The sequence below is a fragment of the Gossypium raimondii genome, chromosome 13 (assembly GCF_025698545.1).
Source record: "Gossypium raimondii isolate GPD5lz chromosome 13, ASM2569854v1, whole genome shotgun sequence".
In the NCBI taxonomy this organism is placed as follows: Eukaryota; Viridiplantae; Streptophyta; class Magnoliopsida; order Malvales; family Malvaceae; genus Gossypium; species Gossypium raimondii.
Window position 1 is genome coordinate 43,944,112 of NC_068577.1, and position 15,645 is coordinate 43,959,756.

Sequence of the window (15,645 nt, forward strand, 5' to 3'; positions counted from 1 at the left end):
TGTTGTTCAGTCCATTTCCTTGGTTGCTCCAAGAAAAGTTAGGCTGGGGTCCTTATCGACTTTTATTTTGATATTGATTCCCCACATAGTACACTGACTCAAGATTTGGTGGACAATTCTCAAAAGAATGACCTTCCCCACAGTACACACAGGAAACTATTTCAAACAGACTTGGTGTCTGAGCTGTAAAAGTATTAGTACTATTAGCGGTTAACTATTTTAACATAGAGGAAATAGACGATACTTGAGTTGATAACGAAGGGAAGGAGTCAACTTCATGAACTCTGGCTACGCGTCTTCCTGAAGCTGTTCAATTTGTTGGTCATTGATAGTTATTACTCGCGGTCCTCTCGATGATCTCATAAGCCTCATTATAAGACTTAGAAAAAATTACACCATTCACGTAAACATCTACCATCAATCTTGTATGTGCATTGAGACCATTATAGAATTTCTCCAACTGGATACAATGAGGAATCCCATGATGAGGACACTTACGAAGTAACTCCTTGAATTGCTCCCAAGCCTCATATAAAGACTCGTCATCCAATTGTTGGAAAGTTGTAATCTAGTTCCTTAACTTAGCATTTTTGCTAGGTGGGAAATACTTAACCAAAAATTTCTCTACTAATTCTTGCCATGTAGATATGGAACTTGGTTGCAGTGAATTAAGCCATGCTCGTGCTCAATCTCGCAACGAGTACGGAAACAACTTCAACCTCAGTGCGTCTTCAGTCACACCGGCTATTTTGAATGAATCACTCACCTCCATAAATAATTGAAGGTGGAGATGTGGATCTTTTGTAGGCATACCACTAAATTGGCCCACCGTTTGTAGCATTTGAAACATCACTAGTTTCAATTCAAACTGGGTTGCCTCAATATCTGGCCTTCTAATTCTTGGGTTTAACTTACTGAAAAGTGGCACAGCATATTGTTTGATGCATCGATCCCTATCATTGGTAATGAGGATAGGATTTCGTACATAATCGGCTTCATTACCTTGGTCTTGATTCAGATTTTCAAGGTCCATCTCGACTTGTCTTTGAGCTGTTCATTCACGTCTACTTTGTTTGAAAGTTCATTCAATTTCAGGGTCTACAGGGAGTAAGTCAATAATTCGATCTATGATCATAAACACCTGAAAATAAAATCACAAAAATTAAAAAGAATAAGTTAGTAATGTTAGAAATAAATCAAATTGAAAATAAATAATTTCACGAAAAAAAAATGACTATGGCAATAGTTGACAATCCCTAGCAACAGCGCCAAAAACTTGTAACGCTTAGGTTTGTGCAAGTGTACACAGTCGTTATCAATTAATAAGTAAGTATCGAGTTATCGTCTCCACAAGGATTGTATTTGTGCTAAGTCACTTAATTTGTAAAATTATATTAATAATTTGGTAAATAAAAACACAATATAGTTGAGAAAGTGGTGATAAAAATATATTAAACTAAATGCAATGATCCCTAATGCAAATTATCCTAAGTATGCAAACTATACAAATGAAATAGATTTTAGTAAAATTAAACACAATTTGCAACAATTATAGTATAAATAAACTAGGACAATTACTTTAATTTAACTCAATTTATTATCAACATGCTTAATAGCATTCGGAAAAACATTCCATGGCAACTCGATCTTTCATGAGTTTGGAAACCACATTAGGTCATTTCGGAATCCTTTACTTAGTAAATAAATATTTTACTGATCCTTATTTACTAAGAGTTTCTTAGCATTTGTGTGGGGTAACAGGGATGTGTTAGGTTTGAAACGATTTAATCACATAAATCTAAAAACTATGCAAATAACAGAGCTTGGTTAGAGTTGTTATGCAACCTACAATTTAATAGTGTTAGGATCTAAATTGAGCATGCACATTTCAATTATACGTGCATTAGCCGTCGTCTGGTTAGGATCGCTCAGCTAATTCAAGTGCATTTCAATCACGTATGAACAAAATACAAACTTGATTTTAATTGAAAACATGATCGATTGAGGAACAAACATTATAAGCATGAATCAACTAAATATTATTTAATCAAAGCAATCATCCTAGCTTAATATTAAGCTAATATTATTTAATCAAATAAATAAAATTAAGCTAACATTGTTGTAAACAAGAACAAAGAACACATAGCAAACATCTTAATATTAAGTTAAAGAAAAGAAAGATTAAACCCAATTCAGAGTGGTTGTCACACAAGACTCTAACTGATGAGACTCATTCGTTCCTTTGCTTTGCTCCTTTGCTGATGGTTCTCCAAGGTGGCCGACCAAGGGTTCTTTAAGAGGCTTAATTGCTAAAATCTCTATGAAGAGATGATGCTAATCCTGGGAATGGAAAAGGCTAAGAGAAAAAGAGAGAATGATGTTTGATGGATGCTTAAGGGATGATGAATGAATGAATGAGAGGGTCTTCTTTATAGGTGAGGAGGGAGAGATAGTTTGCTAAAAATAAAAGTTTCCATCCTTTGAAGAATCTTCCACGGGTGGCCGGCCATAATTTTAGTAAATTGAGTTAATTTTTCCTTGATTTTTTGTCAATTTGAGTGCCACAACAACCCAGGACTAAGACTCTTCAGGTAAATCTCTAATTTCTTTAACTCTTCAAGGACCTTGTGCAATTAAACCAACATGTGCAGCCTAATTTTGGGTTGACTTGGTCTCCAATTTAGACGGTTTTGTAATCCAGCAAAGCTATCAGACCTGTCCAAAATAAATCAACAAGTTAGAGGACCAAAAAAGTAAATTTATCCAATTTAATTAATTAATTAGAAACCCAAATTATTAATGAAATTATTTAAAATGAATTATTAAATATAATTTTATATTTTATTATTTAATTTAATCATGCATGGCCCACTTTATGTCTTAAAAATATAATATATTCAAATTAATATAAAATAAGTCTTTTATTGCATGAAAACTATATAATAAAGTATAAAATCACATTTTAATAATTTCTATGTCCTAATTTCATATTTTCACATATTTCATTAATTTATTAAATAATTACTTAGTTTTAACAATAGATTTAAGTAAAAAGGTGATAAATTACATAGGAAAAATCCTATATATTTTTCTGTTTACAATGATATAAGAGTATTCCACTATACTCTCAAAACGATTGAACTGTTTATTTCAACAAGTATGTAGTCTGAAATACAATACAAATATAGGTGTCCAGATATGTAGTCAAAATTATGGATCTACCTATGGGGCCCGTTTGACGCATTCTAAATGAAGGTTCGTGGTTTAAGATATTCATCAAGATTTATCCTTCTAAGTAAGTGGTCACAAAGACATATGCACGAGAATCCTTATGAAGCACGCTAGTGGAACCATTAGATGTGGTCTCATTGGCAAGTAGTTGAAAAAGAGTCTACAAGATGAACTACTAAAAGATGGATTAGAGAAAACTACCCGCCAAATATCAGCACCTCTATCTGATTAATCAATTATCAGTTTATTAGCATTATGTTGATTTCAGGTATGGGCAACTCACTAGGTTCAAATGAACTTACCAATGCATTCGCTACGAATTGCATGTTTGTTGGTTGATTCTAGGAAATCAAGAAGAGACCAAGCCAGAATTCACTAGAAGCTCGGGCAACTTATAGGGTGGTCATAGTAATATGCATACAGTGGTGCAACCTAGAGGCGAAGTCTCAAGGTTCAGGTCAATTTGTAACCAAGTTTAAACAATTTCAAAATTTTTAAGTCTAATTATTGTTTTGATATAGAACTTCTATAGAAATAAGCCATCCTCTAGAATTAGAAATTATGGTAAACCCATTGAGTGTAATAAATAACTTAGCTATGTTAATTCTCTAGTATAAGAAATGTTTTAAGTTAAGTTTCTATAATAAGAGTTCAGATTATATGATTTTTTCTTTTAAACTTACGGCATGTTCTCGAGCCTTACATGTTAGAAAGTTAGTTAATGAAGTGTAGCACCCTATAGTCCGAATCTGACGATTGGGTCGGGTATGGAGTGTTACAAATAAGTTTTGAAAAGAAGCAATTATTGTCAACTTAGCATATGAGGGAAAACATAAAAGCAATAAAACTAAAATCAAATAAATACTTACATCATTAAGGGGATAGACTTTTTAGCCACTTGAGGAAGGCCATAACTCGTAATGTCTAACAATTTCAATTTCCTATATATTTGATTCGAGCAAAGGTGTCATGTGATCCTTGCAAGTCGAGTTACTTAAGTATGACACAGAGCCTATTGAGGAGTATTTTTCTACTACTATCATTGATGATGATGATGATGATATGAATGAGCAAGAAAAATCAAGTGGCACCATTTTTTAAGATAGTAAATGCGATTTTGTGCCTATTATTAAGTCTAGATCTAGCATTAAACCTTGTTTCAAAGTTGATGTCAAAGACATTGATAGTAATAGTGAGAACTATGATGATAGTGGTAGTGAACTTTGTGAATCCAAAAAAGTTGATAGTGAGAATTTTTTTTCTTAGAGCCTATTAATTTGGACAAGTTAAACCTTTATTGACCTCCTAAGGAGTTGTATTTTCACGATTTCAATGTTCAAAATTTTTGTGAAAGGTTAAAAGGGAGGATGATTCATGTAAAAATACTGAGAGAAAAGAGACATTTAATGGTAAAAGTCAATTTGATTATCCAACTTTGGTGTGAAAATTCCTACGATATAAAATTAAAGAGTTCAATTCACATTTAAAAAGAGAATGCAAAGAAAGAGAAAACCTATCCAAAAGAGGGGAATGATTATGTTTTCACTAACCATAACTTAAATTTGTCTAATGGACTTGTTTCACACTTTCATAAATTTGTTGATCCTTTGAGAGGAATTCAATTAACCCATTCCAGGTGTGATAAAGATTCTTTCTTATTCAACTAAAGACAAGATTAGATGCTGAATCTTTTTGAGGAAATAGGGAATGATACATTCTCGGATGGGGTGAAATTTATTAAATTCCATTTATCAAAGCTGCTAATTTTCAAGTTTGGATAATTAGTCAAATTGCAACAACTTTTTGAATGCGATCCAGGTTTTTGTGGATTTAAATGTCTGCATAACGTTTGAATATCTATCTCTTAACTTCAAAACTCACTTTGAATCACTTGATTTTGAGTTCAGGAGCTCAAGTTATGGTTGTTTTAATGAAGACTGTGAGAGTAAAATTTCATGTGAGTGAAATTTTTGGACGGGATTATAATAGAAATTACAAATTTCAAGCTTTTAATTCCAATTTAAATCATATTGAGTTCGATTTTTAGGCTTAAATTTTATTATATATGAGTCCAATATTGTATTTATTAGGTTTTATTAATTTATTAATTTATTATTTATTTATTCCAATTTTTTATATTTTTATGTATTTTAAGTTATTTATAAGTTTTATGTTTCTTAGTCAATAAGAAAGTTTAGTTTAAAACTACTTTTTATTTAAATTAATTAGAGTTTCAGTATACTTGAGAGTTTTATTAGGATATGCTTAGCTAGCCTATATAAAGCCCTTTTCATTTATCATTAGATACACAGTTGTTTTACATTAATAAAATTTTCAACTTTGGGAGTTAGTTTGTTGGTGATTACTGTTTAGACCTATTACCATAAAAGTAATTTTAAATTTAATCCATCATCCCTTAGGTACGATTCTCGGAATACTTGCCAGTGTTTTGTTGTAACACCTTTATTTTATAATTTGATATGTATACTTGCAGGCACTGCTATTTAATTTCTTATCACTTGTTGTAGTATTTTCTGTTCAAACATTCGCACGTTTGGAGGGGGTCATGTTTGCAAAGAAAGAAAGATTTATTACAATGAGGTATTTTCTCCTGTTGTGAAGCATTCCTCCATTAGAATTTTATTGGATTTTGATGGCCCGGTTGGATTTGAAACTAGTTCATTTGGAAGTAAAAACTGCTTTTTTTACTTGAAGATTTGGAAGAAGAAATCTATATGACTTAGCCAGAAGGATTCAAGTATGTTGGAAGAAAAAATTTAGTGTGTAAACTTGAAAAATCATTGTATGGTTTAAAGTAATCTCCGAGACAGTGGTACAAGCAATTTAACAAGCTTATGACAAAATAAAAGTACATAAGAAGCAAATATGATCATTATGAGTATTTTTGCAAACTTCAAGATGGTTTTCTTATATATCTTCTTCTTTATGTTGATAGCTTCCAAAAGTCAAATACAGATTGACAAGCTAAAGACATAATTGAAAAAAGAGTTTGAGATGAATGACCTAGGGGAAGCAAAGAAGATTCTTGGCATGGAGATAACTCAAGATAGAAATTTGAAAATACTTTTTTTTGACTCAGAAACAATATCTAAGAAAATCGCTAAAGCATTTTGGCATGAATGAAAAGTCAAAACCTATTAGCACTCCCCTTACTCTCATTTCAAGCTTAATGTCTTTACCTCGCTAAAGAATTATGCTGAACTAGAATACATGTTAAAGATACCATATGCAAATGTTGTTGGTAGCTTAATGTATACTATGGTATGTACAAGACCTAACATTTCACAAGCAGTTGGGATCGTGAGCAAGTATATGTATGATCCAAGAAAGGAGCATTGTCAAGCTGCAAAATAGATTTTGAGATATATCCAACATATAATGGATATTGGATTGATTTTTGAGCAGGAAGATAATTAGGGTGTGGTTGGATGTTGTGATTCAAACTATGTTGGTAATCCAGACAAATGACGATGAACTATTGGTTATGTGTTTACTCTCGCAAAGGAACTAGTTAGTTGGAAGTCTACTTTACAGTCAGCGGTTGCTTTATCTATTACAAAAGTGAAGTATATGGCAATCACAGAGGTTGTAAAAAAGACAATTTGGCTTCAAAAGTTGCTTGGTGAACTAGAAATTAAGCAGAAATATATCAAAGTACATTGCGATAGTCAAAGTGTTATTCAATTAGCAAAGAATCAAGTTTAGCATGCTAGGATGAAGCACATTGATGCTCGGTATCATTTTGTACGAAATATTCTGGAAGAAGGTATAGTAAAGATCTAAAAAGTTTCAACCACTAAATCTTGCCAATATGATGACTAAGGTTGTGACTGCGAGTTTCAACTATGTTTGGACCTGATCAATGTTAAAACTTGAAGGTTGAAATTTGAAGACACTAACAAATGTTGCTTTGCAAGGAGATTGAAGATGTAGAAAGTTGCTAATGTGGAGATTTGTTGAAAATAGCACAATCTCACATCTAAAAAATAAAAAGTTGTGGAGATTTTGTACTATATAAATAAGGGTTGTTTATCCATATTTGAATCATCCCAAACTTGTCATATTCTTCATAAAGTAACTTTTTTCCTCTCCTTATTTATAATGTTCCACTTGTATCTTTTGTAATAAAATATATTTGGTAGTATCAGGAGACATAAGCATAAATTTTCAAACCTCATTAAATTTCTAGTGTTCTTTATTGCTTTTTATTTTTCTTTCAATATTTTGTAGGGTATAAGTGTAGTGATATATTGTGCTATTAAATTACGTTGTAGGGAGATTTTATCTAGAATGTTGGATTTTAAATGGGATCATTTGTGACCCCTCCAATCTTTTCCGGGAATTAAACCTAGTGTTGTTTTCTAGTACAATAATTTACTCACTTTTACCTTGTTAGCACAACATCGTAAACCAATTGTCTCAATCTAACCTTCAAAAAGTGGCATCTACAAATTATATTTGTCATGAATATGAATTTTCGAATAGACACGATATCTATGTTATATTGATCCAAAATACTATATTAGTACTAAATATTTTATATTTTATTTATTTAGATTATACATGTTAAGTTTCAAGTAAACTAAAAATATCTAACCATTTGTTTTATATAAAAAGAGGGTAAAAGTACCATGATGGCACTTGTTTTAGGAATTAGATTGCTTTTTGCCCTTTTTACTGAAAAAATGATCAAATTAGCCCTTGTACATTAAATGAAAGAGCAAACTAATACTTTCTGATAAAAATTTCATCTTCTACTATTAAAACTAACTTGGCTGACACAATAATTAGACAATCGCACGTGGCATGCCACATATAGCTCATTTTGATACAGTGACCAATTTTTAACAGTAGAATTGGATGAAAATTTTAAAATAAGCAATTTACTCTTTAGTCTAATGTATAGGGATTAATTTACCCATCTTTTGAATAAAGAGAACAAAATACAATCTAAATCTTAATATAAGGGCTCCATGCACTTATTTTCATTAACAATTAACCATATGTTTTTCTTTGGAAACATAAAATGTACTGATCTATATCACTCGACTCACAAGTGTTTTGAGAGAAGTATGCTTCTTTCATGTACGTGTTTAAATGATGTCAGAATGTGTTAAATACAAGTATCAAACACAAAGAAGAGGTTGAATTAGGCTGAAAATGTTAGCAATTCAATTAAAAACTATGAGGAAACAGGGAAGTATAGCACTGGGATTTGGTACAACCAAATACTCCAAGTTGGAGTGACGCCCTATACGTCCAATTGAATCAAAATCTTCACGCGCCCCATCGATGGTATTGCCAATACTCCCTGCAATCACCCTGCAAACAATTACAGCCCTTTTCAACTTCTTCAACTTGAAAGATACCATGTTGTCACACACTTCTTCACTACTCGTACTCAACCTAACCCCATTTTTCCTAGTGAATTCCATGTCAAATCGGGAATGAATAATCCGGCACGCTCGACAGCTCGGGTCTTTGCAGAGCTCCGGCACCGGTTTCGGCTTCCTGCAGCAAGCCATTGTAGTGCCATAGAAAAGTAACAGCTCGTTTCCATCTATGGTGCTCCTTGGATGTCTCTCGTGTTGTTGGTTGGCTTTTTTGATAACTTTTTCTCTGTAATCCTCGAACCTTTTGAGAACTTCTATGGAGTTCTTCACTTTTAGTACCCTTTTGATCTTCCATGATGGCTTTGACTTTGAGGGATCCATTGACGCTCTTTGAAAAATCAACTCAATGATGTTCCTTGATGGGTCACCAACATTGAGCTCTGATAGGAAAGAAAACTTGCATTGCAGGGTTAGATTGCATGCAAAATATGTAGCAACTATTTCTAATAGCAGAGCCAGAAACCATTTTGAAGGCTTTGACAAAATATGGAAGCCATTAAAGGAATACAGGGTGAAGCAAAAGTGAGCAAAAAGAAGAGAAAAGACATACCACAAAACTGAGTTTTTGGATGGATTGGCCTAAAAAGTGCTTCTCGAAAGGGGTTTCTGAGTTGATGAACAAGCTCTTTCTCTGGGTTCTGGGTTCTTGAATTCCCACAGCTTTTTTCTGGTCTTCCAACCACATCACTCAGCTTAGCTACACAGTTGACATTCTCCTTCAAAGAAACCCAAACTGCCAGCATTTCTCCCATTGTTTTCCCTCTCTCTGACATGGATACTTTACAACTTGTCAAGGGAAGGCAATGGGAGACACTTTTTTCTGACTTACACTTGTTCCACATTATATTATTCGGATCCGGATAATACCCTTACTTTCACAAGTATAAACAGCCTATCATATCCTTAAATTGAAGGGTTGAAAATATATATAAATTACAGACATTGAAATTCAAACCCTGAAATAACCGATTAAACTAAGTTACAGATTCTATACGTTGTAATCATTGTCAATCACAGTCCCCGCCAAAAACGTGGCAGTTTAATCTCATGTCAGTTCGATGTATTGTTTAGACATGGTAAAAAATTGATGGGTTCAAGTGGATATATGGGTCACAACGTGGCTACATTCTTATACCATCCCTGCCCAAAACAAAGACAAAATGGGAGACTTTAAAGGGTTTTGGATTCTATCAACAGTGCATTTATAGTGTCTACCCTACTCAAGTTCAAAACAAGACTGCAAGCTAAGGCTACCTAATATAAAAAACTATAAATATCTGTTCAATTCAAAATATTACCATCATAAGCACAGCGACCAACTTCTATATATAATTCTCTTTATATAATTTTTCAACCTATTTGGAAGATTAAACCTTCAAATATGTCGAAAATGAACAAGGAAATCTCGAGTAAAACTTAATACAAAAAAAATTCTTTAAGTCAATGAAGTGTGCTGTAAAGCAGTTTCAAACCAGAAATTTATCCATACCAGTGAGATAACAAATTAGACACTTTATGAAAGATTTGACTCTAGTCTAGAATGTGACAAATACCAAGCATGTTTTCTTTTGTTCTTCTAAAAGGTTCTTTTCAAATGGTTCACAATTCACATGCAACAAGAACAAAAGTAGTTGTTAATGCATTCCAAACAAAGAGAAATTATAGCTTATTTTGTACTTTTATACCCCAGTACCTAGAACAAGTTGTCTGCAATTGAATCTCACCCTTCAATCAACAATCATTATGTCCAAGATCTAACCTTGGATTCTTCACATGTTTGGTCAATCATTTGCCTATGTCTCAAGCAAGCCTCTAGCAATCATTTTTTTTCTCTGGATAATGTTTGAAAAATAATCCATCAAAATATGTAGTAAAGCTTTGATTTGAGGCACGGTATCTGAGAGGCAATGGTCAAGAAAAACACAGGTATACATTGTATAAATCACAAGTTATCGATCTAAGAAGTTGAAGACAAAATGGAAAAACATGTTTCTTACAATTTCCATTTCAAGAACTTGTTTTACAACACTTCTCTGTAAGAAAATAATACATATACCAGTTCCACATTAGTACAAACACCAAAGTTAATACAATGACTGATTTGCAGCAGAAGGTAGTTTGTACGCCAGTTAACAAGATCAGCTCAGACAGTAAACCAATATTTATATATATAGGGAGAGAGAGAGAACAAGACATTTTCAGAATAATATTTCTACTTCTCTTTTACCAGCCAAAAAGATGGAAAAAAGAAATACTGTTCATGTTTTATTGCTTGTCACCTTCATTGTTAACAGATTTATGGACCTGTTAGTATTCTTCCCATGGTCTGTGAATATGCATAAGAATGATTTAGTGGTGTAATGTCAACAGTGCGACCTTCACTCGGAGCTTCTCTAGATCCATACTGGTTCATGCCACCATTAGGAACACCATAGTATGCTGTCATTGGAGTCACTTGATGTAGTTTGAAACTAGAACCACCAGTCTGATGGTGGCTTTGGAGCAGTTCAGAATGCAATTGCTGATGCTCGTTCGAACTATTCTCGGGAGCAGGGCTAATCCCAACACCAAGATCAAGGCTAATGGCATCATTTTCTTCTGATCTAATCCTTGATAGTGCATTTACAGTTACTGGTCCGGCTATATCATGGCTACTGGTCTTTGCAGTAGGTACATCGTGATTGTGTTTTCCCTCATACGTGGTTATAACTGCTTTCGGATCATGAGACGCCCTCTCAATGTGTTTTCTAACAGGGCAACCAGCACTTGTGCACTTATAATAACTCCTACATAAAAAGTAAGGAGAAAATATAATATGATCAAATAATGTAATAGACCAAAATCAAAGAATTCGGTTAACAGTATCATAAACTGTATAGAAGATCCTAAAGTATGTGCCTCTAAGTCTGCAAGAATTGGACCTATAAGCAAAACAACAAAATACAAATATCGCTTAGCATAAACAGAATTGAAGATCCATACATATATCCATTGTCTTCTCTAATTTATGACGAAGCACTTCGGAATTTTGCGCCGACCAATATACTGTTTTAAGAACTATATGTCGAAAAATGACTTTATTAAATGGTAAGATTTGCAATTTATAACATTCTAATTCTATCATATTTCATTTAATGATACATACCTAGGATTAGGATTTCCTCTCACTACTTTTTGCCCATACTTGCGCCATCGATACCCATCATCAAGGATATCAACTTCACTCAAAGTCTGTACAACAACACGTGGTTCCCGGATAGGCTTCACCACAGGAATGATATCAATCCCCCCATCCATCTTCCTGCTCATATTCGATAATATCACTTAGCAAGCAGACAAACCACAGAGTAAAAAGTTAAACCTTCTTGTGAACAATAACAATACCTTCGCTTTGAGAAAGGATCATCATCATCAACATCATCCACATTATCATCATTAGCTGTGACCGGAGATGAATCTGCTGTATTATTTGGTTCAATACTATGAGCCATCTGGCCATACATGTTGGATGACTTGTCTAAAACGGGGAAAAATGAAAGATTAAACTTAAGATGTAATCAACATATAGAAAAACTAAATGCGTAGCTTTTCTTACCATCTCTACCAGTCAAAGGTGGCACCTTGTCAAATCTTTCCTCTTGTACAGACATGGTATTTCCAGAAGAATACCGGCGGCTAGGTTGAGGTTTAGGATGATCATGTGTACCTTTGTATATTATTTCCGTAATCTGTCCATCATGAGATCGCTCAAATAGCTTTTTCACTTCACAATTAGGATGTGTACATTTGTAATAACTGCGTGGAAATTCACTTCCTTTAACATGTTTCTGTCCATACTTTCTCCAGTTGTATCCATCATCTGATATCGTGGATGAGCCACTTACTCTATGATCAGTCTGCCCTGACTGCATCCCACTATTTGAGTTCCCACTCTGGTTTAATTCGTCTACATCGACTTCAACAGGAGCACTAGCCACAGAAGTAGCTGTATGAAATGGTACCGAGAGACTCAACTCATTTGAGGAGCCTGCCATCTCGCTCTTAACCAAAGCTGATGAATTATATGATATAGTCTGGTATTGACCTTGGATCTGCAGAGATTGTTCGCTTCTATGATGGTTTAAATCTGCAGGTGCCTTGAATAAGCAAAAACCTTTAGACAAGGATGATATAAACCATACAAGCAGCAGGCCATAATGAACATTGATAACGATGTCAATAATGAAAAATCAAGATAAAGAAGAGATAATAGGATGCTAATTTTAGGTGTTCTCACTAGCTACCTAAAACATTAGTTCCCAATGGCACAAGAAATCAGGATTCTAGATGACCACCTAACCATACAACTATGGCTATATAGAAATATGAAATGATTGCCCATTAACTACAGGGGGCAACGAAACAAGAAAGGAAATTACCAGATTTGATCTAGGATGGGGTCTAAACTCAAAGCAGCTTGGATTTCTTTCATCAAAAGCATTAGAACACGCAGCAGTCACTGAATATGTACTAGAATTAACAGAGCCATGCACTGCCTGAGGCTTAATGAGAGAACCAGTAGTCGGTGAAGGCTCTGCCTGGAAGAACAAAAAGCAAACAACAAATTACTCAGTGTAGTTCTACAAAACTACTTCACTTTCATTCACCGACAAACAACAACTGATAAATTTCCAGTTACTATTCTCATGATCATGAACAAGTATATAAAGCTCAAATTAAGCTATTGATCTAAGATTAAACAAATTAATGCCGATATGATTACTTAGTTCCAAAGAGAACTTAAGAAGAAGATTCCAAAACAAAGCAAATAAAGGTGAGTAAAAGCAAAATTCTTTCAATAAATATTCATGTACTTCCAGTAAACCCTACACTTGATGTGGAAAACAAGTTTGTAAAACCTCCAACCGATCTCCTCAATTGGTTTATGCAGCCACCCTTACGTGATCTACAACCCCTTCAAGAAGCCTCCTTTATACCAGAAAAAGGAAACCGACCATTGAGTCATAGGCAATCATGTCACTTCCCTTCAACTTGACTCACCAACTTTATATTTTCCACCCATTCATTTCACTGCCTCCTTGCATTGCACCACAGATTAAACAAAAACCAATCCTTTGATCCAAATCAAACAATTTCCTTTAAACAAGCATCAATCCATTCATTTCATCGTCAGCATCTATTCTATATTCTTACATTACAAAAACGGGAAAATTCTCTAGAACGTCCTCACGTATACAACCAGTTCAACCACTGAAAATGTAAAAAGCCACGATTCCCACGACCAATAGAGGAAGATTCATTATGTAAAAAAAAACAGCAGTATTTAAAAAAAAAAGTTCAATCAAGATTTATACTTACAAAAAAACATATATAGATATATAAAGAAAAGCTTTATTCCTCCTTCCACAATATACAAATCCATGGACATTAAGTTGCCATATCTCATAATTTATCTGATGATTGCAATATCAAAGCATCGGAATCTTTTTATTCTTTTCTTTTAAGGTCCCCAATAACATCAACCACTTCAAATATAAAATCAAGCATTTTAAAGAACACCCCCACAGCCCCCCCAAAAAAAGAGCACATTAAGTAACCTGTTTTTTTTTTTGCTTAAGCATCTCTTTAGCTTAAAATAAATCCAATAACTTCATTCAAAAACCTAGCCAACCAAACAGAAAAAAAAAATCCCCACTAAAAGGCTACTCCAAAAGATAAAAAATCAAAACTTCGAAGCTCACATTGTTAATTTCCTCAGTCAATTAAAAAAGGAATCTTCGGTTTTTTATTTAAGAAAAATAAAAAGAAAAGAAATTAAATTTACCAGTGAATTTTTATAAAGTAGCCACTTTTTCCTCTATTTTCTCAGGAAACAAACACAACCCAAAACCGATCCAACCCCAAAAAGACATAAAAAAAAAGGAGGTCTAACCTTAACATCTGAAAGAAGAACAGGAGACTCCAAGAAAGAAGAAGGACTAAGCCCAGGTGGAATCGTAATACAAGCCGACCTTGAGATCGGTAGCTTAGCCGGAGCCACCAGCTTGTAGCGAGCTCCACTAGAAGCAGCTGAAGCCGATAGATCGTGCTGAGTAGCAGAAGCAGCAGCTGAATGAGAAGCTAATATTTGTTCCTCCATTGTCAAAGAGGAAAACAAGGCAGCGAAAGAAAAAGAGTCAAAATGGATTTGATTTTTATGTCAATTAGAAGGGGAAAAAAAGGAGGGAGGGGGTATATAAGTAAATTAAGTTTTTACATTTTTTTTTGAGTTGTCTTTAATTAAAAATTAAAGCTTCGATGATTGTCACAAGAGCGCAACAGAGTTTGACATTAATTTCTTATATAGGATACATTTGTAATTTCCTACATATTTAATTGTTTATTAATGAAAAACTGTCTCGTAAAATTTAACTATTAATTTATATCTATATTTTATTTAAAATTTTAATTGAATTGACATTAGGAGCCAATTACATAGCAATTCAGTAAAATATTATTAAAAATTTATATATAAATTAAGTTATATTATTATATTTATAAGGGTGTATATTTTATAAAATCATAAAATGCAATTTAAAAATAAAAAACCTACCCTCTTACATATAGTCTTTTCAATAAAAATGTTTACTTTTTTATTTCCATATGAAAAATTATTTGTTTTTTAAAATTCTTTATAAAAATAGTTTTCTATTTTTGTACTTTTCATCCTTATAGTAGATGGGAGTTGTAGAATAGGACTTGAACCTATATTAAATTAATATCTGATAAAAACTTTTAATCATTTCTTTACGAGTCAAGACTCTTTGTAGTAGATATACTTTAAGACTTATTAAAATAAATAAATAAAACTAACAACCTACTAATATATTACTTAATTATTATAATTAGTTTACTGTTAAAAAGTAAGTATTTAGTATACTGATAATGTATATTTTATTTTATAAGTAGCCTTCAAAAATTATCATGTATCTATTTTTAAAATATTTATTTTAATATTTTA

General features: G+C 33.1%; 2 protein-coding genes and 1 non-coding gene across 3 annotated transcripts; 1 reads left to right on the forward strand and 2 right to left on the reverse strand.

Moving 5' to 3' along the window:
- The first annotated feature begins 476 nt into the window (after positions 1-476).
- On the forward strand, positions 477-583 carry LOC128036488 (small nucleolar RNA R71). The gene has a single exon (XR_008193283.1). It is a non-coding gene; the product is annotated as a small nucleolar RNA R71 (small nucleolar RNA).
- Positions 584-8,311: 7,728 nt separating this feature from the next.
- Positions 8,312-9,557, reverse strand: LOC105782608 (uncharacterized). Its single transcript, XM_012607454.2, has 2 exons — positions 9,196-9,557; positions 8,312-9,025 (listed from the first exon to the last, which is right to left on the reverse strand). The coding sequence occupies exons 1-2, from the start codon at positions 9,485-9,487 to the stop codon at positions 8,424-8,426; spliced, it is 894 nt and encodes a 297-aa protein (XP_012462908.1). The 5' UTR covers positions 9,488-9,557; the 3' UTR covers positions 8,312-8,423.
- Positions 9,558-10,622: 1,065 nt separating this feature from the next.
- On the reverse strand, positions 10,623-14,843 carry LOC105782607 (probable WRKY transcription factor 20). Its single transcript, XM_012607453.2, has 6 exons — positions 14,578-14,843; positions 13,064-13,222; positions 12,241-12,781; positions 12,030-12,162; positions 11,791-11,946; positions 10,623-11,431 (listed from the first exon to the last, which is right to left on the reverse strand). Exons 1-6 carry the CDS (start codon positions 14,782-14,784, stop codon positions 10,942-10,944), a joined length of 1,686 nt encoding a protein of 561 aa, XP_012462907.1. The 5' UTR covers positions 14,785-14,843; the 3' UTR covers positions 10,623-10,941.
- Positions 14,844-15,645: the final 802 nt, after the last annotated feature.